At 39.9% G+C, this 22,568-nt stretch overlaps 3 protein-coding genes across 6 annotated transcripts in view; 2 read left to right on the top strand and 1 right to left on the bottom strand.

Moving 5' to 3' along the window:
- Positions 1-31: 31 nt before the first annotated feature.
- LOC123460229 lies at positions 32-4,149 on the top strand. Its single transcript, XM_045148369.1, has 5 exons — positions 32-63; positions 745-1,233; positions 1,720-1,804; positions 2,538-2,801; positions 3,801-4,149. The coding sequence occupies exons 1-4, from the start codon at positions 32-34 to the stop codon at positions 2,568-2,570; spliced, it is 639 nt and encodes a 212-aa protein (XP_045004304.1). The 3' UTR covers positions 2,571-2,801; positions 3,801-4,149.
- A 120-nt stretch (positions 4,150-4,269) lies between these two features.
- On the bottom strand, positions 4,270-18,734 carry Ormdl1 (ORMDL sphingolipid biosynthesis regulator 1). Its single transcript, XM_004660260.2, has 4 exons — positions 18,599-18,734; positions 16,471-16,651; positions 9,563-9,714; positions 4,270-5,768 (listed from the first exon to the last, which is right to left on the bottom strand). Exons 2-4 carry the CDS (start codon positions 16,642-16,644, stop codon positions 5,633-5,635), a joined length of 462 nt encoding a protein of 153 aa, XP_004660317.1. The 5' UTR covers positions 16,645-16,651; positions 18,599-18,734; the 3' UTR covers positions 4,270-5,632.
- Positions 18,735-18,826: 92 nt separating this feature from the next.
- The window catches only part of Pms1 (PMS1 homolog 1, mismatch repair system component), a 92,689-nt gene continuing 88,947 nt past the window's right edge, over positions 18,827-22,568 (top strand). Inside the window, exon 1 of one of the 4 annotated variants that reach the window (XM_045147968.1) lies at positions 18,827-18,850. The gene's annotated coding sequence lies outside the window, so the exon portion shown is untranslated. Of the gene's footprint in view, positions 19,088-22,568 lie in introns of all 4 variants that reach the window. The other 3 variants (XM_045147967.1, XM_045147966.1, XM_045147969.1) reach the window with 3 other exon arrangements.

Below are 22,568 nucleotides of genomic sequence, written 5' to 3'. Positions count from 1 at the left end.
ATGAGGTGTATATGAAACACACAAGAATTTCATGTTTATATTTGAGTCTCAAGAATTTCATGCGTAACATATCCCCAAATCCTCCCTCTTTAAAGTCTGAAATTTGGAACACTTTTAGGACAGTCAACCTATTATTGTTACTGCTCTTACCAAACTATTCATTATTCTTTACAATAAGCTAGTACTTATAGTAAAAGAGTCCTCTGAAAAGTGTTGATAGTCACAAGACAAAGTTAGGTTTTGTTTTGTAAATCAAGGGAACAGATAAAAATAAATGCTTCCCAGTTCTTAGAAACATTCTTTACCAAAATAAAATATAATAATTGGTTCAATGAGTTTACTAAAACACACAGATACACCAACCAACCAAGAACTTTCTGGTTTAGAAGCAACAGTCCTCGCATAAAGCTCATAAGAAACATCATGGAAAACCTCCTGCATCCAAGCACCTACTTTAGCCTCAATCTTTAGAATTAATATCTCCACTTTTTTTGTTTTGTTTTTCGAGGTAGGGTCTCAGTCTCGCCCAGGCTGACCTGGAATTCACTATATAGTCTCAGGGTGGCTTTGAACTCATGGTGATCCTCCTACCTCTACCTCCCGAGGGCTGGGATTAAAGTCGTGCGCCAGCACGCCCGGCTCTGAATCTCCACTTTTTATCATAGGCTCCTCATTCCATTTCTTTCCAATCCCTTTCCTACCTAAAAACAATAGCTCATCACTAAAACATCCTAGCATTTCCAGACTGCAAAGCACGTCCTTCCCCAACCACCGGGACGGAGTGAAGGGGGCGGGGCGGGGTCAACCACGCTCGCGCACGCTGGGAGGAGGGCGAGCCGGACTCCCCCGGGCCAGACTGTCAGTAACAGCCCGGGCCACGCCGAGCGCGGGCAGCAGGTCTCCTTCCGGCCAGGAACTCGGGAGGAAACCGGGCTCGGCCAGAGCCGCTGCGGCGCGAGGGGTGAGTGCTTCACTCACCTTCCTCACCCACGACCGTGACCAGCAGCTGCTCCCGCCTCAGGCGGAGCGCCCATGGCCCTCTCGGGACGCAGTCGAGCCGGAGCCGGCGCCCGGAAGTGACGCCATCAGACAGCGACAGTTCCTTGGGCCGCGCAGGGTACCGTGGCTGCGGCCGAGGGGACCTCCGGGAGGACGTCTCGTGCTCTTCGCAGATGTGTGGGCGGCAAGTCTCTTCCAGAGTCACAGAAGTGCTTGTCGTGACGAGGAATTCAGGTCTGACTGCACCCGGTTCCCCCCTGCGCTAAAGTTTAACCAAGGTCCTACCTTTAGAATGTGGCTGCTACAGTGCGGGAAGGATAGGGCAGGCTGTCTTGTGACTTCAGAAGAACTGTCATGGAATCTGCAGGCGGTGGCTTGATGCCGCGTCCTGTGTTAAATCTGGAAAAGTGGAAACTAGGCACCCCGCGTGGATAGCACTGCGTTCCCGGAGAACGAATTGCTTCTGCCCAGACAGCCCCTATTAGCCCTCATCACAAGTAAAGTCTGTGGCTGGCTCACGTTTTCCCCCTCAAAACAAGTCAGTAAATAAGTAACAATGATAAATATTTTTAAAATACTACCTTTTGTATTGAGTTATGCAGCCCCTGCATAATAGTGAGGACTCCTCCTTGAGGCTTGCTCAGTTTTAAATCTGCTGATCTTGGTTTGTCAACTTACTAGTATTTGTTGAGAGATTTTTTTTTTTCTTCCCGAGCTAAGCCTTGAGAATGCAGTGAACAAGCATTTTACAATGCAAGGTAGGACAGCGCTGGCAAACACATCTGTCCCCTGCAGTGTGAATTCGGTAAGAAACAACAAAAAAGGTAAATCTTATATGAAAGTACACCTTAGAAGTAGATATAAATGAATAATGCATAATTACCACAATACTGAGGCAGTTTAAAGGTGGCAGGACTCCAGAAAGAAAAGTAAAAGGGAGACTCCTTTTCCTCCAATCCCTTACCTTAGTTGTGAAGAAGTGCCTAAACATACTGCCTGGCGCCTGGCTTTCTTTCTTTCTTTCTTTGAAGAAACCACCTTTTCTGAGAATAGTGAAAGGATTACTTCCGTTCCTAAAAACTTGCACACCTGGCCTCTAGTGAGCTTTCTGGCTTTGGGGAACCTCACTTGGGCAGGAGCTCTGGCCTCTTTCCTTCTGGTAAGCTCTATCTCTATAAAATCTTTGTAAGATTAACTATTATTATCTGTGAATTTGACTTATCAAAATTCTTAAGAACCTTAATTCTTAAGAACCTAGTAGCCTCTGACTCAGTGGATGATCTGTGTGGCTGAGTTCCCCGCACCCTAACTTAACAGCTCAACTAAGAAGTGAGAAAAGCTCTAACACTCAAAGACACACCAAATTCCTGTATCACTACTGTCGAGAAGTGTTTTTTAATATGAGACTAGTTTTTCAAAGATTTTATTTTATATATAACTTTATCAGTAAAATGGCACTTATTTTGTGCTAGGCACGGTTGTTTAAGCCTTACAGCAATACTCTTGTGGTATTGTACTTTTATGTCTTCATTTTGCAGGCAATTGAGCTACAAGGTTTGGGTGATTTCTAAGTCACAAGTAATTACAGATTGTCAGGTTTGAGTTGAAGTCCTAGAAGATGGGAGACAACTGTTTCGTGGACCCTAGATTTTTATTTAACACCAGGAGAGAATGTCAATGCACAGGAGCCATCTCAGAAGAACCCACAATAGTCAAAGCTAGAAGGCAACGAAGGATTAGAAACAAAAGACTAACGAACTCAAGTTGCTAATATATGTGACTGAATAAATGAGGAAGCAGAGGTAAGACTTCCTCACAGGATAATTGTAATAAATAAGGAGTGAAGGAAATTGAAAACTATTAGTAGCAGTAGTCCTTGGTGAAAATTAATACAGTTAAGATCCACTGACAAATACTAAATTGTCTCCCTGCTTGTAAGACTTTGTTTTACTTAGGGAAAGGGATTTCCTCTGTAGCCCCAGCGAATTTGAAACTCACTCTGTAGCCCAGGCTAACCTCTAACTTGCAGCAATTTTCCTGCCTCATACTCCTGATTTCTGGTTAGGCATGTGGCAGATTAGTTTTGCACCATGTAGTTAATAGTTTTTTGTTTTTCGAGGTAGGGTCTCACACTAGTCCACGCTGACCTGGAATTCACTATGTAGTCTCTGGGTGGCCTTGAACTCATGGAGATCCTCCTACCTCTGCCTCCTGAGTGTTGGGAGTAAAGGCGTGTGCCACCATGCTAATTAATAGTTTTTATCTCAAACCTTAGCATGTCATGGGCTACTTTCTTTGTTTGATCTATCACTTATGCCTGAAAGCTTTCCAATTATTAGTCTTTTGTTTCAAGATGTTTTATTTGCAAGCAGAGGAAGAGAGCCAGCAAGAGCTGACTGAGCCAGGCCCCCAGCCACTGCAAACAAACTCCAAAAGCATGTGCCACTTTGTGCATCAGGCTTTTCATGGGTACTGGGGAATGGAACCTGGGTCATTAGTCTTTGCAGGCAAGCACCTTAAGCAATGAGGTCTCCCTCCAGCCCCCAATTACTACTTCCTATTGCCTTAGTTTATTTCAAATAATAAGCAGTGGCTTTTAAAGTTAATCTGTTCAATCTTCTGTGTAAGTCTCAATAAAGCCTGTTATGATTTGGCTGTGACACTGCTTGGACTTCATTTGTTTACATTCCTCTTTTTGCATACTCTATCCCCTTAGTGCCAGTAGCTATCTTGTTCTTTCTCAAACATGTTCACTCTCATTTAAAAACCTTAGCCGAATACTATGTTCATTACCCGTACAGGGGCTGTCTCCAGATCTCTGCACTATTGGCTGCTTCACACCTGGCATGCCTGTACTCAGATACCACCTTAGACAGGATCTCCAAGGAAGATCTTTCTGATGCCAGCCTCACCAGTTGAATGTTTCCTCCATGGCATTTATCACTTCATGAAATAGACTGTAAGCACCTCCAGCAGGGAACTACTTTGTTTCATTTATAAACAGTGATGCTAAAATCTTGTAACAAGGGAAGTCCTCATGTATCAACTAAGCAAATTTTTGAAGCTGAAATAAACAAGCACAGAAAACAGGAGAAAAAAATTGTTTTTGAAATGTGTGCATAAATTTCAGCCTTCTGAGAGAAACTTTAAAATGAAACAAAACAGGAATATTTTTAGTACCTTAATTTTACTAATTCAATTGCTTAAAAACAAACTTGAAAAATATCAATGTAGTTTTAATGACTCTACTGAAAGTTCTTTTTTAAATAATTTACACCAAGGAAAAACTTTATTAAAGTACAGATTACCAGTTATTTAAAAATACATGAAAAAGACAAACATATAAAGGCAGTATGTATCATACAACTGATTTCTAAACTCAATACTTCTGAAATATAAAACAATGATCACTACTAGTAAAAGGGAGTTTATTGACACAAATTGATTCCAAGTTGGTCTACAACTCTTCAATTTTGTTACTGAGCTTTTCAGTTTTATCCTATATCATAACTTTTTTGATGCATTTACTTCTCAAAATAGAATACCCTTATTTCTTGCATTTAATGTTACCAACTATGGGAAGCTTCCCTAAGTCATAAGAATTCAATATAGTTGCTCCTGGGAAAAGTTACCATTTGGGGTTATCTAAACTAAAACCCAGGAAACATATTAATGGACAAACTGGAGGTTGAAAGCAGGAAGACTAAAAAAGACAATGTTATCTCTTACTTCAGACCTGCTAAAAAAGACCGTTTTACTACTGCCAGAGAAGCAGTTTCTGCTAAATTACAGGTTGCTCCATTGTGTACTACTTTTTCTAAAGAATGATAGACTTTTTACTACGTTGTACAACCAAATAAGCAGATTCCTCTTTACTACCTATACTTAAACTACCTGAAATAAATTATTATTCTTATTGGTTTAGCAGCTTTGTTTCTGGAAAAGCAACAAAACCCACTTTGTTCCAAAATCAGAATGTTGACTCAGAGACTGACTCTAAGATACCTGGCTATGTTCTATCCCCAAATCAATCACGAAGGTGGGCCTTCATGAACTCCAATGTAATAATGCAAAAATGAACTCATTTATCAACATGCAATAATACCAAGCCAGGAAAACCATAACAGCACATACATAAGAAAAAAATTAGCTTCTATAAAGCAAGAGGGTGTATGTCTTCATATAAAGTAAGAGGAATATGTATGGGAATAAAAACTTAATGTGGAGATGATTTGGGTTTGTATGTAAGCCTGCTTAAACATGACTGAATGATTGGAAATTTTGATTTCCTAACATAATGCCCATTCACTATAGCTGATCCTAGTTTCTTATAAATATCTTATTTCCTTGGACTTATGTACTGTACCTTCATTGTGCTGCCATTAACTTATAAGCTGGGCCTGCCCAACCTGCTTATAAAGCCTCTTTCAGAAATATACCAGATGCATTATAAACAGAGGCATCTTTTAGTAGAATTCTGCATTTCAAGACAGCATATAAGGAACCAGCAATTGGTCCTCCAATGTAAATACCTCTCATTTCACACTACCACAGCAACAGTGTGATTTACTAACTCCTCCTTCCTTACAAGAAACTCAGTAGTTTTAACAATTTTGTTTAATTGTATAACATTTCAATACTTATTAATTCCAAAGATCCGAACACCATGTAGTTGTGGCATCTTCGGAATAAGTACACTCAGGAGAGAAACTGTGTTTAGGATGAAGTGAGTTGGGTCATACTTCGTATAGAAACTTGCCAGAAAGTATCTGTAGAGATAAAAGTTAAGAGTACATATAGCATCCTAAAATAAAAATTACTTAAATATTTTTTAAGTAGAAAAGAGGCCACTAAATAAAATACCTAGAAGTAAAATCAACTTTTAGCATAAAATATTTCACTTGATTTTGGATTTAACAATTTGAGATGCACATTTTGCATTTCTGCATTACCAATGTGGTGCTACTTAGTCCCTCAAAGCAGAGACTTTCAAAATAGGTGTCAAATTCTCAATGAAATTTCAGGTGGTATTTTGTGCTGCTGAAGAGAAGATGTGAATTAATGTGTCTCTCATATTCTCAATGGGTTTTGGGAAACACCTCAAGGTTAAGAACAACCAAGGCTTTGAAAAATACAGTAACACAATTCAGTATCTTTGAAGGAAATGAAGATTTGGTTGCCCTTCTGATGTTATCATCTCCATACTATAGTTGAGCAGGTCTATAACTAGTCAAACTGGAAACCTGAAGAGACATAGTTATAAAACTCCAGTTGTTTTTACTATAACTGAACGCACATCCATTTAGACAGCCAACATCCGAGAATGTGTCTTAGCAAATATAAGCTACCTTTACAACCACATATCAAGTCTAGAATGTCAAGTTTTAACCCGTGGCACATCAGAATGCAGGTAGATTACCTGATGACTAAAAGACTGCCTTAACATAGATAAAATGAGAAAGTTTTCATAAATATATCTATCCAGTTACCTTTACAGTACACAGGGATATATGCTAATGGGTTTTTCTTTAGCTACTATCATTTGCTTCCTATAATGAGAGGCATTTTTATGTAACATGGTTAGAAAAAAAAAAAAAGCCAGCTGCCTCCACAAACAAAAACATCAGCTAGAAGATTGCATACATGATTCTCAGAACTGCCTTCTGGATTGAGAAATTCTATAATCTTCTACCTATTTTATAAATAACCAAAAATTATTTCTTGAGAGGAAACCATATTCTTCAATATTTGCCATAAATCCTTTCTTCTTACTTTCATATACATGAAGCTGTTTTTATACATCCTTCGTTAACGGAACAGGATCATCATTTGCATTTATTAAGCCCATATGATCTGCCATTGCCATTACAGGTTTATCCTATAATCTGTGAGGTTGGAAATAACCAATCTTAGGATGGCTCCTTAATCACACTGTAGCTTTTGTTCCCCTTCTGTCTTTTAATGACATATATTTTGTTTGCTTGTTCTTTCAAGGTAGGGTTTCACTCTAGCTCAGGCTGACTTGGAGTTCACTATTATGTACTCTCAGGCAGGCCTTCAGCTCACTGTGATCCTACTACCTTTGCATCCTGAGTGCTGGGATTAAAGATATGCACCACTACACCCAGCTTTTTTTAAAAATTTAAAAAAAATTTTACTTATTTATTTGAAAGCGACAGACAGAGAGGGAGAAGGGGGGGGGAGAATGGGCACGCCAGGGCTTCCAGCCACTGCAAACAAACTCCAGATGTGTGTGCCCCCTTGTGCATCTGGCTAATGTGGGTCCTGGGGAAATCAAGCCTCAAACCAGGGTCCTTAGGCTTTACAATCTCTCCAGCCCTACATCCAGCTTTTTAAATGTCATTTTTGTGATAGCTCTAATTTAAAATTCTAGTGTATATCAAGCTTTCTTTCACATCATAATGCTATCTGAATACTTTACAGTTGAGGTAACTGAGGCTTTCATGAAAAATGGCCAAAACTAACCAAAACCCAAAAAGAGCTAGGGATGGAGCTCAGTGGTAGAGTGCTTGCCTAGCATGCGCCCTAGGAGTCAATCACTAGTACTTGAAAGGCCAAGCTTAAAATCAGTATGCCAAAGTCCAAACTGTCTCAGTGGCCATTATTTTTCTTACTGCACTTAATTTTGTTTGACCACTGTACAGTTACCTTCTTGTTGCTGGAACAAAACACTGAACCAATGAAAGGAAAGGGTTTATTTCAGGCTCACAGTACTAAGAAGTAGCTTCACCTTGACCAAGAGAGCATGGTAGGTAGCAAGAGAGAGTGAGTGAGCCAGAAAAAGCAGAGCTCTAACACCCTAAAGCCTGTCATTAAGCAACAGGCCTCCCCTAGCATGGCTCCACCTCCCAATCTACCACCAGCTGGGGATTAAGTATTCAAAATAATAGGGGACATTTCATTCAAGCCACCACAATCATACATTTTTTTCTTCTTTGAATTCATATGAGTCTAAACCAACTTAAAATATCCACAAATGCTATAAACACGAAGGAAAAGAAACCTAGTGCTTGATGACCAGTTTGTTTGTTACCATCTATACAAAAATCTATATCCTTTTAATATTGAAGCCCAGCTTAAAGAATTCTAAAATCTCAAGAAAATCCTTGCTGTACGCTGACTGAATCTATCATGGATAGTAGTACATATAAAGTCACATGGTACAGGAATATATGCAAGCCACTGAATATGGTACTCAAAGCAATCTATGCACTTATAAACTCGTAGGAGGAAAAATAAGCAGTTGTATTTTTGTCAACTATGCCTAGATCTGGGGGGAGGGGGTGGTCTTTCAATTAGAATCAATTTGAACAAAAGCAGAAATAGGACTATACATACAAGAAATGTCTAAGAAATGCTTAGAAGGGTTTGGCTGGGTTAAGAAGTTGGGAAGGAGTATTCACATCAAGAGAAAATGATGTAGGAACTATTTTGTAGAGGGCCCTGAATGGATACTGGCAGGAAATTAGGTTTCAGGTACCCAATTAGATACTTTACAAAAAGGTACTTTAATTTTTTATTATAGAATTTTGATTATATTAGGTAACATTAGGTAAATTCTGTATGAAAGCAAACTAAGCTGACTAAATCATACAGGATTCAGTGTAGGACTTACTGTCTTATAGTAAAAGCTTCTTTCTTCCTAATCTAAGCTATGTTGTCTTCTCCCAAGGAGCTTGAACAGAGCTATCTAAATAAGGCTAAAAGGCCAACGAGTTTCTTTGGATCCTCTAAATCATGGTTTTATAGTTGATCTAATATGGAGTACAGAATATGATCAGGTGTTTCATTTTCTTACAAGAAACAAGGATATGTGCTGAGAGTTTCTTTTTTTTAAAAGACAGGGTCTCATTCTAGTTCAGGCTGACCTGGAATTCACTATGTAGTTTCAGGGTGGCCTCAAACTCACAGTGATCCTCCTACCTTTGCCTCCCCAGTGCTGTGATTAAAGGTGTGTGCCATCATGCCCAGCCTTACTTTTGGTTTTTGAGGTAGGGTCTCACTTTAGACCTGGAATTCACTATGCAGTTTCAGGCTGGCCTCTAACTCATGGTGATCCTCCTACCTCTGCCTCCCAAGTGCTGGGATTAAAGGTGTGCACCATCATGCCCAGCCTGACATAGTTTTGACTTGTTTATCCTAGACTGTCTAGGCACTAACAAACATATAAGGATGTCTCCAAATGTACTGTCTGAAATAGAAACTGGTTTATTATCAAATCATTAAAATTTGTTCTTGTATCCCTTTATAGTCTATCTGCTACATACCGATACAAGTTTTCACCAAAATATTGTTTCAAAGACCCTCATAATAGGAGGAAAAGATGATGACATCAAAATAAAAGAGAGAGTCTAACTGAAAAGGGGAGAGGATATGATGGAGAATGGATTTCTGAAGGGGAAAGTGGGGAACAGGAGGGAATTATCATGGTTTATTGTCTATAATTATGGAAATTGTCAATTAAAAAATTCTACATAATCTGACAAATGAAGTTCCTTCCTGTTATCCAACTTTCTCTATAACTAAATAGTGCCAAACTTACAGAATTATTGGAGAAATTGTAAAAAATTTTCGTGACGACGTAAACTGTACTCCATAGTCCAGTTGTTCCCAATGCGTTAGGAGCCTTGCTTTCCCCTGGTCAGGAGTTTCAAAAGGTGTTCCTTTCACTGCATGCAAAAATACATACATGCCCTGAAAAACAAGCCATAGAAATTAGCCACCTACTAAATATAAAATTATTGTTAAGCAATAAACACAAGATGGTTCTAGGCTATCTGCAACAGAGTATATGATTAACAGCACAAGTTTTAAGCTTTCATGTAATGTTTATAGGCTATGGCCAATGTCTATGCAATAAAATAAAGCTTTCTGGGATATGTAAATATTATTTGATAGAAATCAATACAAGAGCCACAAAAGTAATTTTCATTAAATAAAAATAAACAAGAAGTATCATCAATGTAGCTTCACATCATTACGTTTGCATTTTGGGACATCTTTCATAATAAGAAACAGAGGCTGGGCATGGTGGCGCATGCCTTTAATCCCAGCACTTGGAAGGCAGAGGTAGGAGGATCACTGTGAGTTCAAGGCCATCCTGCGACTACATAGTGAATTCCAGGTCAGCCTGGGCTAGCATGAGATGCTATCTCCAAAAACAAAAACAAAAACAAAAAAAAAGAAAAGAAATAGGATCACCTTGTCCCAAATGCATGGGAAGGTTGTCTTAAGAGTTCTCTTTCAAAGCAACAAAGATGGTCTGATGTAATAGATATGTTTTCCTTACTTTTAAAAGAACCATTGTACTTCATGGTGCTTCTTTTGAAATAAGGTGTTTTGCTTTTTAAATCAAAACGAACATTACTTCAAACCATTTGATCTGCATATTAATACACCTTGTTTTATGGTTAATTACGGAAAAAAATGTATATTTGGTTTCCTGACTGCCAGTATCACTGCTTGAGACACTAGGAACAGCATGGAGTTTAAATATATCATGAAACTAGTTTTCCTTCTGGAAGCCATGACATGATGCCTTTTTCTCTTCAATATTTTACAGAAAAAAAAAAGTGATTTTACATTTTCAAAAACATTTTTATGGGCTGGAGAGATGGCTTAGCCATTAAGCACTTGCCTGTGAAGCCTAAGGACACTGGTCCGAGGCTCGATTCCCCAGGACCCATGTTAGCCAGATGCACAAGGGGGCGCACGTGTCTGGAGTTCATTTGCAGTGGCTGGAGGCCCTGGTGCACCCATTCACCCTTTCTCTCTATGCCTCTTTCACTCTTGATCTCTCTCATATAAATAAATAAACAAAAAAAAATTTATTTAGTTATTTGCCAGCAGACAGGCAGAGAGAAAGAGGGAGGGAGAGGGAGAGAATACGTGCACCAGGGCCTCTTGCAACCACAAAGGAACTCCAGATGCATTCACCACTTTGTGCATCTGGCTTTACATGGGAACTGAGAATTTGAATCTGGGCTACTAGGCTTTGCAAGCTAGTGCCTTTAACTGTTGATGTATCTCTCCAGTCCTGATTTGACATTATTACAGTCCCAGATTAAGAATCTGTCCTTTCAAAGCTCAGTCTATTTCATAGTTAATCCATTAAGCAATTCAAAAGTTACTTAGCATATACCAATGACAAAGGCACATTGATGTTTACTGCTGTAGTATTCATAACAGTCACCAACAAAATACCCATAAACAGATGAATGCATGAGTAAAATGTGGAATTTTACTTGGCTGTAATGTGTGTGTGTGACATGAAAGTAGGATTGTGAGTGGTATTGAGCTAAAATAAGGAAATGGGGGAGGGGAGAAGACAAAATACTGCCTGCTTTCTCTCATACACAGAAATTAAATTATGTATGTGCACACATATGTATTTTATATACATATATATATAACATGAAAGTAAAATTCTCACACATAAAATCTATATATATACCCATGTGTGTGATCCCGTGCGTGTGTCTATAAATAAAACAAGAAAGCAGAACAGAACTCAAGGGAGAAGGGAAAGGCCCAAAGGAAAGAAGTAAAGAAAATATTACGTGCCTTCTCTCTTATGCAGAATCTAGACTGAAATATATAGACAGACACACACATACACGTACAGAACAAAGGTAGGAGGGTAACTATGAGGGAGGATGAAGGGATCTCAAGAAGGAAGGACCAGAGCTGGGCGTGGTGGGACATGCCTTTAATCCCAATAGTGGGGAGACAGAGGTAGGAGGATCTCTGTGGGTTCGAGGCCACCCTGAGACTACATAGTGAGTTCCAGGCCAGCCTGGGCCAGAGTGAGACCCTACCTTGAAAAACCCAAATAACAAAACAAAAAAGTTAAAAAAAAAAAAAAAAAAAGGAAGGACCAAATATTGCATTCTCTTTCACATGTAGAATCTAGACTTAGAAATATGGGGCTGTTTGGGGGAAAAGGGATCAGAGGGTAAGGAAAATATATGTTTATAAAGAATATATATGCATTTGTATAAAACAAGATATATGTGCATAAAATGTAATGGGAACATTTTAATAATGTAAAAAAATTAATTGGGGGCTGGAGAGATGGCTTAGTGGTTAAGACGCTTGCCTGCAAAGCCAAGGGACTCAGGTTCAATTCTCCAGGACCCACGAATACCAGATTGGTGCAGGTGGTGCATTCATCTGGACTTCATTTGTAGTGGCTGGGGGCCCTCATGTACCCCATTTTCTCTCTCCATCTGCCTCTCTCTCTCTCAAATAAATAAATTAAAATATATATTTAAAAAGAGTTTAACAAAAGTAAATTGGAACAGAAAACAACTGCTGCAGTACTTCTGCTGCTAAGGAAGTGACACAACTTAGGTTCCATGGTACTTAACTCAAGAAACAATGAACTAGCATTCAAAACTGAACAAGATATGTCTCTAGCTTCAGAAACAAGCCAGTCTTCCAGGGAATGGTAAGATTAAAAACCAACAAACACAAAAACTCAAGAACACAGGGCTGGAGAGATGGCTTAGTGGTTAAGGTGCTTGTTTGCAAAGGCTAAACACCCAGGTTTGAGTCCCCAGAACTCACGTAAGCCAGATGCACATGTGGTGGCACATGCATCTGGAGTTCATTTGCAGTAGGCTGGTGGCCCTACTGTGCCCAATCCCTTTCTCTCTCTCCTAATAGAATAAAAAACAACAAAACAAACAAACAAACAAAAAAACCCCACATATGTTAAGTCCAGTAGAAAACAGGTACAGAGTACTCCAAATATAGAAAGAAAAGTTTCTTTATGTTAGGCTTAGAGTCCTGATGCTACCACATCAACTACCTCATCCTTGATGATTCAGCTCAAATGACAACAAAATGATACCTTCATTAGTATTAATTAACCTTCAGTTTATGTGCTTGCATAGAACTTCAATCCTTTTCTTGCAGGGCAATAAAGTGCTGTTTACATGATGTTTGCCTTTCTATGAGCCCTAGCAAGGAACAAAGACTCTTAGTAAACAGCAAGTATTTGATAGGAGGAACATGACATTCAGCCAAGGAGTGTTTGTTTATGCTGCATGCACAAAGAAACCACTTCCCTAAAGGTTTTAAAGGGAACAATTAAGCAAAGTATGTGCCTTTAAATTCTCAGGAGCATATAACTCCTGCAAAAAGTAAAGAACCTCTCTAGATCATGTATGTGGTAGAATGTAAGAGGCATAATTCTCTTGCTATTTTCTTCAAACCACAATCACTGGTGTTTAGAATTTAGGGAAAGGAGGGAGTGGCAAAAAGGCCCAACTCAAACTAAGAATGCATAAAAGTAATTTACCCACACATATTCACAAAGAATAAAATCTTTTAAATTACACATCTCTGCAAGTGTGTTTATTTTTCGTAGTTTTTATACAGAAGTGTCAGTGATTATTTATAAACCAAAAGAACTGAATTCATTCTGAAGTTAGTTGGCTTCCCTACATTGTGCCAATTATCTATTGTTTCTTCTTGGTCATAAACTGTGCCTCAGTCTAGTCAATTAATTTGAAGTATGGGAGATGGGCATGGGTAATGGCTTCTGAAGGACCCAGAAACTAAATGATGCCATAACAGGCTTCAGTAGAGTGCTGCTCTGGTTAGGCCTAAATTACAAGTTTCAGCTTAAACAAAGGAACAAAGGGGCAGCTGCCCTGCCCCCTGCCCAGGACACCTGAGACTTACCTAAGACTTGTCCCTCCTACATCCCTGTCTCGGCCAATCAAAATACATACAAATGTTATTGCTGCTTGTTGCTTGCTGCCAATGTCCTAAGAAATCAACCAATCATGTACCCATTCCCTACTTCTTTGTTCAAATCCCTATAAAAAACCTGCCCCCTTCCTGCTCTGGGCTCTTGTCTAGATCCATGGCATTGGTGAAGTCAAGAGACCAAGCTTAAGCCTGAAGTAAAGCTCCTTGCCCTTGCATACATGTTTGGTTCTCCTTGATGGTCACTGGGGGTGCCGAGAACGGGACTTAACAGCTTCCAAAGCACATTAGGGTGATGGAGAGATGGTTTAGCAGTTAAGGCACTTGCCTGCAAAGCCAAAGGACCCAGGTTCAGTTCCCCAGGACTCATATAAGCTAGATGCACAAAGTGGCCCATGAGTCCAGAGTTCCTTTTGCAGGGGCTAGAGGCTCTGGAACAGCCATTCTCTCTATCTGCCTCTTTCTCAAATAAATAATTAAATATTTTAAAGGACATTAGGGACATGTGCCATTGGAGAGTTAGAAAGATCAATTTATTCTGCAAACATATACATAAGTCATTAGAGACTAGAAATTAAAAGATAAAAAGGAAGCTTGGTATGGTGGTTCACTCCTGTAACTGCAGTACTTTAAGACTGAGGCACAATGATTGCCTCAAGTTCAAGGCTAGTCTGGGCAAGAGAGAGAGAGGTAGTGTCTCAAAAACCAAAATTAAACTGAAATTAAGTTGCTAGTTATACATACTCCTGAAGGAGATGACACTATAGTTGCAGGTCAGGTAGGAATTAGCCAGCCAGCCAGCCAGACCAGGAAAAGGAAAGGGTCTGAAAAGTGCTTGAGCCAAAGGCAAAGGGCAGCAACAAGATGATTTTTCCATATGGCTGGAGCACGGCCTATTTTAGTTTAGAGATGTTCAGATAATACTCAATCCCTTTCTGCATCCTGCACTATTCACTGGTCTTATGCTGCACAAAGAACTTGGGATTTTACTGTACGTGTAATGTGCAGCATGCCTTGTGTGGACATAAAATGCAGAAGTATTTCTCAACTAAGGTGGAATACAGTAAGAGGGTAAAGGCACATGAAGAACATGTGACTTATTAGAATAATTTACCTGAGAAGGAAATGAGGGGGTAGCAAGCTGACAATGAAAGAGTAAACAAGGCTTCAACTAAATTGACAGGGGGTACACAAGAAAAGGCACTGCAACCCTCAGTGACCGTATGTCCAGTGCTGCATAGGACATTTCTGGCTTGTACCTATTAATACCTCTGGAGTGGTTATTACTAGAGCCCCCTTTCATTCTTGAAACAGTCTGGATGATACATTATTAAATTTTACCTCTGAAATTTAGCTACCTGGTGGGTTTACTACACAGTGGGCCTTTAGATACGACTTGGAAGAAAGTCAGAGGGACAGACTGTGTGGTGAGAGATAAATAAGGAATATGTTGGGTTCAGTTTATACTTCTTAGGCTGAAGTTGAATAGTGACCTAGTGATATAAATACGAGCATCAGTATTCTACAAATAGAAACTGAAAATATAGATAGGTGAAGTGATCTAGGTAGAATATATAGGATAAAAAGAAAAAGACCTTATACCAAAAATATTGACGAGAGGAAAAAAGATCATATAAGAGGAAATATATAAGAAAGCCAAAAATTTATCTAAGAATAAGTGACTCCATAAGAGCCAAAAGAAGAGTTTAAATGAAGGGGAGATGATCATTGTTAAGTACTTCTAGAAATAACTACTTAGAAACAGTGTTCACTAGATGTGGTGATATGTATGTGCCTTTAGTCCTAGATCCTAAGAAGCTAAGGAGGCACTATAAGGCCCAGGTGGATTATTAATATTTTTAAACAATTTCCAAAGATGCATACTATAGTACAACTAGTAGTCAATCAAGTCTCTGATAATTTACAGAGTTAATACAGGAGAGGATAATGAATGGATAAACACTGTAAGATGTTGAGTATGATTAAGCTCAAAATTTCTATATTAAGAAAAAAACACAACTTGGAAAGATTTTCTTTAGCAAGGACTAAAACCGAAAACTTTCATTAGATTCTCATTAAACAGAAAAAATAATCTGATTTTAAAGCATTCTCTTTAATCAATAAAACAAGAATTATAGTTTTTTTTATTAAAATGACATACTATTTCTTGATTTTACATAAAATACGGGAGAAAAAAAGTCTTACTTAGAAAAAGGTCCAATGGAAAAGTGTGATAAAAAACATTCCTATCCAAGATTAGAATCTTTCATAAATAACTCATATATTATAAACTACTGAGTTATTTATCTTTGCAGTGCTGACGATGGAATGATATATTTTAAATAGGTGAGTTTTACAGTACAGAATTATATATATTTAAATAGGGCTGTTTACAAAAACCCAAAGTTTGGGCTTTAGGTTGAGTTCAGTGGTAAGAGTGCTTGCCTAACATGCACAAAGCCCTGGGTTCAACTCTCAGGCCTGCAAAACACAGCCCCCCCCACCCCCAAACACTACCTTCATACTTTTTCATACTTTATATACAGTATATCAAGTACATTCATGTTGTTATAGAGTGGTAACCATTGTCATTTACCTACAGAACTTTCTTCATTTTGCAAAACTGAAACCCTGTAACTATTCGTATAAGCTTGCCATTCCTTTTCCTCTTCAACCCCTGGCAACCAGTAAACTTTAAGGATTTAAATGTTAAGAATAAGATGAAATCCTTACCAGATTATGTATAATATTTGTTAAGGTCCAAGCAACTGGAACACTGAAGAAGGGAATGCTGAGTAAGACAATATGAAGTAAGCCAACTCCCAATGCATATGTCAGCCACATACCCCGGCTATTCATTACACGGGTATTTGGATTCACCTCACTGTGGGCAACTCCAACATTCATGTTTGCTCTGCAGGGAAGAAATGAAATGATTCAATAATGATATAGCTGCAAACCTAACTACCCATAGTTCTGACAAGACAAAAGGTTACTGTGATTTTTTTTTTCCCTTAACATTTTGAAATAAACACACATGCACCTTCCAAGATACACTATTTAATGTTGGTAGATGCTAATGGAAGGAAGCAATGAAGACTCTGTTTAACATCTGACTCTGGTCAAACATGACTTATTTGTATGGTTTGGTTTCCTTTTCTATAGCTAGTCTTCTGGCATGTTGGTTTTACTAAATGAAATAATGGACCAGAAAACTCCAACTAGAGCGGAGTACGTTGGTACATGCCTGTAATTCCATCACTCTGGAGGTTGAGGCAGAAGGACTACCATAAGTTTGCCACTAGTCTGGCCTATACAGTGAGGTTCTACATCAAAAACCTTAAACAGAAAAAAGAAAATACTCAGCCAATGAAAAACCAGAAGCTAAATACAGAGAATTAACTAAATTAATGGGTTTATAGTATTTCTTGCTCTGATGGTACCGCCTCTTCTTACTACTCAATTTTTCTTCCTTATGCCTCCTTTTTCCCAGTTGTCTAGTCCATTTTGTACTTTCAGGGCATCTTTTTGTTTTCTTCCCTTTTTATTATTAATTTCCATACATGTGAGAAGACATACGGTACTTACCTATGACTAACTTTTCATAATATGATAATCTTCAACGTATTTTTTTTTAAATGAGTAAAACTAGCCCAGCCAGTCTATTCCAAGTAGCCAGACATGTAATGGAACACTATAGCCATGGTCAGAATTCAAAGTACTCCCTTTTTAAAATTATTATTATTTTGAGTCAGGGTCTAACTGAAGCCAGGCTGTCTTCAAAGTCATCACTACCCTCCTGCTCCCTGACTGCTGGGATTACAGATGTGAGCTACTAATGTCTGCCTATGTAATCTTTTTTGAATAGTGAACCACAAAGGCACAGCTGTTGACATGTGTAAAATGTACATGGTCAAGGAGTGACTTTTGTTTCAACTTGTGACACAGGTAAGTCAAAGCTATAAATCTCCTTAATATTCTTTAGAAAACCTTCTTAAAACTTTGTTTTTTCCTTGTCTAAGACTTTCTCCTTCCTGTACTATGTTCAGTATGAAACATCAAGGAAGAACTGATAGTGCTGTCATTTTGGGTCTAAGAATTTATTAAAATAAAATTGTAGGATGTTTATTATCTCAGAGAGGGGGGAAGAGGGAAAGACAGAACAAGGTAGATCACATTTGTAACAGTTTGTATTCAAAAATGGTCAGCGTTACACAGGAATTTCTCATAACCTTGTCCAGCAAGTGTTTTTGGAGTATAATGTTCCTTTAGTCCTCTCAAGACTTATGAAATGGCAATCAAGGTTCGTGGTGATTAAAATTACTTTTAAAGCAAAGTCTCATGATGAATTTTTCATACACAAATCCATTATGAATTGTTGCTATACTTAGAATATGTCACCACTAGTCATGTTTCTCACTTTACACGGCATGGGAAATAAGAACAATCAAAAAATCAAGCTGCCAAGAGGCATAAAATGTCAATCCCAGTGATAAGACAAAAAGCCCAAACCGTAGTCTTTCCCAGCAGGTGTGCCACGCCGCTCTAGGCTCCGCAGACAATGGCTAAAGCACCAGCACAGAAGCTCTGCCCTCGCCCGGGCCTTTCAGGACGGCGACGGCGGGCTCCCCCTGGGGACTCGGCCACCGGCTCAGCCTGGGGCACCGGCGCATCCCCGGAGCGCCCCGCGGCACCCGCGAGGCTGTCAGAAGCGAGCATCGGGGGCCGCCGCCGGCCTGCCCGCCCCGCCTGCGCATAGCCCCGCGCCGCCCGCCCCTCCGGCCGACCCTGGGCCTCCAGCAGCTCCCGGTTCGAGGAGGAGGCTGCCCTGGCCCGGCCCGGCCGCGTCGTGTTCTCTTACCCGCCGCCTAAGTCCTGGCGGCCCGCACGTCGCAGGACCAGCCCGGAGGCGATCGCGGAGTTGTTTCCTCAGGACCGAATGCCGGGAGAGCTCAGCGCCGCTTCCGGAAGTCTTCCAGGCTGCACTCGCTCCCAGGCGATTGGCTGTCCAGTGAGCCAATCCCATCCCTCGTGGGGGGCGGGACTAAGCGGCGCGCGCGTGCCCGTCCCGCCGCGCCCGCCCGCCTGCGGGGAGAGTGGAGCTTCCGGCGAGGTAGGGGCTGCTGCTCCGCCGACGGTGGCCGCTCGCTCAGGTGGTGGTAATTTTCTGCCCTCTCGCGAGCTGGAAGGTAGTGTCGTGCGGCTAACCCGCACCATGATGCCATTCGGAGAGGCTGCTCGGACCTCGGCGGGGCTGTAGCGGCAGGCGACCATAGGCACCTCCCCAGGGCGGGAAGCGGAGGAAGGCGGGTGCGCACCGGTACACGTGCAGCGCGTTGGCTCCTTAGTGGTAGGGTTGGGTTTTGTTGCTGCTCATTAATCAGACCTTGATGGGTGCAAGACTTAACAGTTCTATTTGTAGCAGAAAATGTAATGCACAGACACCGTAAGTTGTCTTACGAGAAAATGTGGCAATTTATAATATTGGTAGGTTATAACATAAAGGGATTCAAAGTAAACGCATTTAATCACTATTTTTGCTGGTGTCATTCTATGATTTATCCCTGTTGACAGTCACCTGCAGTACATCTTAAGGAAACATGGCTACCAAAAATTAATCTCCATAGAGGACACAGAGGAAAAGACTTAAGAATTTTCGTAGCCAGCTTTGAAGTTAAACTTTTGAGTTCGTGATTTTCTTAATGTAATAACTTTCCAAAACGTCTCAAAGTTGATTTAAAAGAATGCTGGCTACATACATTTAAATATTTTGTAATTATGTTCGTGTTACGAAAAGTGTGGTTGAATTCTGTTCTTTAATTTTCATGTGTGTTCTCCCTACCATCGGTGAGTTCTCTGATCTTTACATCTTTTTGGGTACCCTTGTTGCTCTTTACTCATTTCCTGATCACTCTCAGAGTGTTAATTTTCCTTAGCAAATATGAAAGATTTTTCTGACACACTCATTCCTTGTTGAGGCTTGTAAGCCTGGCTTCAACTCTTTTGATTCAAAGAAGTCATTTGGTACTCATCCATTATGATGCCACATAGCAAACTCTGTCCTTAAAGCAGTTTGTGACAGGAGAAAGTGACAAATAGAATATCCTGTACTAAACGTAAGGAAGGAATGAAATCCTGACCTGCTGGGGACAAAAGCTGAGAGGCTTGGAACAGAGAAGACAGGTTTTCTTTAGGAGACAACATTTAGATTAAGTCTGGAAGGACAGGTAAAAGGCATCCCAGACAAAAGGAACTACATGATCTAAGGGAATTAGTATCACCCCTTAAGACAAGTTGTAGACAAACCGTGACTGGTTTAGTGCACGCTTGGGAAATGGGAAGAAATTAGAAACGTCCATCTGCAGAGTTCAGACTTAACCTCCTCGCAGTTGACACTTGTAAACATTTAAAGCAGGGTAGTAATGAGATGAAGTTTAAATTATAGAAACAACTTTATAGCTGATTGAGATTCGAATTGAAATAAAATCAGGTAGTTATTGGACTAGATCAGAGGAGAAGTGTTAAGGATTTCATCAAATGTAACACTGAGAAGAAAGGACTCATTTGAGAAAAACTGAGGAAGTAGGATATATAGGACTGGGTGTCATAATATAGAGGGTGAGAACTTCTAGAGTCTCTGAGGTTTTAAAATTTGCTTTATGTACTTATTTGGAAAGTTTCCAAGGGTAAGTATGGCTTTTGGAGTTCAACATGCCAGGGTATGCATCTGTACTATAACAGTTGTGATTTTGAACAAGTTATCAAGCTTTTAAATTCTATTTGTAAAAAAGTGTGGGAGTGTTGTGAGAATTGATTGAAAGGGCTGTGTGTGTGTGTGTGTGTGTGTGTGTGTGTGTTGTCTTTGGCTATATTTTTATTATCAAAAGGAAACATAGGAGGAAAGAAAGATTCTGAGGTTAGTGTGAGACATATTGTCTTTAGGTCATCTAAACTGGTATTTAGATCATAGGTGAGTAAGATCTTGGAAACCCAAAAAATTGTTAGGAGGTACATTTAGGCTAAGGGAGGTCATTTTAAAGTTACACAGCTAAGTAAGGCAGTGGTCAGTTGCTTGAAAGCAGATGCTTTTTAAATATTCTCATTGATATAAGAAAAAATGCTATTAAAATTATTGTTAGTATCCCAGCATTAATTGTCACAAAGTGCTCACCATGATCAAAGTACAATAATTGTTCCGTGTGGCATTCAGAGATAGCTACTGCATGCCAGAGATGTGCAGTTCCAGATAAGGTTGAGTGATTCAAGCCACGTGGGTTATGATAAGCATCCCATGAGTGATGCAAGTCACTGAGGAGTGTTGGAAGTGAGAAGGATCATCCCTGTTGTGCAATCAAAAGGGATTGTGTTTCAGGTGGTATTGAAATCAGTCCATAGTAATAGCTCACATTACATTAATCACAAGTGGGGGTACACATAGAGGTTGCTAACAAAAGAAAATGGAAGATTTTGACTTTGGTGACCAATAGTTGTATGATTAAGAGACAGCAATGTTAAGTAGAAGGCAAGAAAAAAGAAAAATGGTTAAGTTCTGTTTTACAGATACTTATCTGAGGTGACAGTAACAATAATTGGTAGACCTGCCTGTATTGGAAAAAGCAGGATCACTTGGGGATATGGATTAGGAAAGAAGGATTGGGAAGTGCTCATGTTTCTTGGAGGAAAAAATAAAGGCTAAAGTCTAAGAAAACACAGGAGGTGAAAGAGATGGAAGTATCTTTGGGAATTAGCTAGTGTCATGCTTGTGAGAAAATGAAGGAACATGGTTCCCTGCTGGGGATATGCCTTACTGATAAAGCACTTGCAAAACTTGGGAGTTCCAGGCTGGGGATATGCCTCAGTGGTAGAGCACTTGCCTAGCTTAGGCAAGACCTAGGCCCAGTCCTCAGTAGCAAAACAAACAACAAAAGTATATAGGTATCAAGAGACAGTTTTAGTGACTTCTGGATCTTTGGTGGACTTGAAGAGAATAGGATCCTGTAAGTGGAGCTGGTTATAAGGCATTTTGTAAGGATTTTAATATTTTTATTTGACAGAGAGAGAGAGAGAGAATGGGCATGCCAGGGCTTCCAGCCACTGCAAATGGACTCCAGATGAGTGCACCCCCTTGTGCATCTGGCTAACATGGGTCCTGGGGAATTGAACCTGGGTCCTTTGGCTTTTCAGGCAAACGCCTTAACCATCCCTTCAGCCCCTATGTAAGGATTTTAAAAGTCAGTTGGTAAGGAATTGGTAACAGTGAATAAAGGAAACTTAAGTTTGGCCTTAAAGAAAGGAGGTAGAATTGTTGGGGTAATTGAGTTGAGAGAAGGATTTTTGCTGAGTTTTTGCTTTCAAGGCCAACATATCTGTGGGGTGGCTAGATAAACACAGCTAGGTGATAGTGTCAGTGCTTTGGTCTGTTCTGGCTGTTAGAACAAAATATCATATACTGAGAGGAGTGTAAACAGCAGAAACTTCTGTTAGCTCTGGAGGTTGGCAAGACTGAGGTCAAGGCAGACTCAGTATCTGGTGAGAATCTGCTTTTTGACTCACAGATGTATGGCATTATTATTGTGTCCTCATATGATCGAAAGGGACAAGGAAGCCTCTGGGGCTTCTTTTATAAGAGCAGGCATCCCAGTCACAAGGGCTTCACCCCCATGATCTAGTCATAGCCCAGGGGTGCCCACCTCCTATTTATTTTGGGAGGACATAGATATTGAAACCATGAAGTTGATTTAGAGAGAGTAGACGTTGATTCCTCTGACATTGAAGGAAGGTGACTACAGTTAGAAACAGACATTTTATGAAGCCAGAAGACACAGTGGGAT

This window comes from Jaculus jaculus, chromosome 4 (assembly GCF_020740685.1).
Source record: "Jaculus jaculus isolate mJacJac1 chromosome 4, mJacJac1.mat.Y.cur, whole genome shotgun sequence".
Taxonomy (NCBI): domain Eukaryota; kingdom Metazoa; phylum Chordata; class Mammalia; order Rodentia; family Dipodidae; genus Jaculus; species Jaculus jaculus.
Note: the sequence above shows the minus strand (reverse complement) of the source record. Positions and strands in the feature narration are given on the sequence as shown.

Coding starts and splice junctions, on each gene's coding strand:
- LOC123460229 (XM_045148369.1), top strand. CDS start 32: ATGTTTATATTTGAGTCTCAAGAATTTCATGC. Junction 1,234..1,719: donor TGTCGTGACGAGGAATTCAG/GTCTGACTGCAC, acceptor TCCCGAGCTAAG/CCTTGAGAATGCAGTGAACA. Junction 1,805..2,537: donor TCCCCTGCAGTGTGAATTCG/GTAAGAAACAAC, acceptor TTCATTTTGCAG/GCAATTGAGCTACAAGGTTT.
- Ormdl1 (XM_004660260.2), bottom strand. CDS start 16,644: ATGAATGTTGGAGTTGCCCACAGTGAGGTGAATCCAAATACCCGTGTA. Junction 9,715..16,470: donor CAAATATTATACATAATCTG/GTAAGGATTTCA, acceptor CTTGTTTTTCAG/GGCATGTATGTATTTTTGCA. Junction 5,769..9,562: donor ACAATTTCTCCAATAATTCT/GTAAGTTTGGCA, acceptor TTATCTCTACAG/ATACTTTCTGGCAAGTTTCT.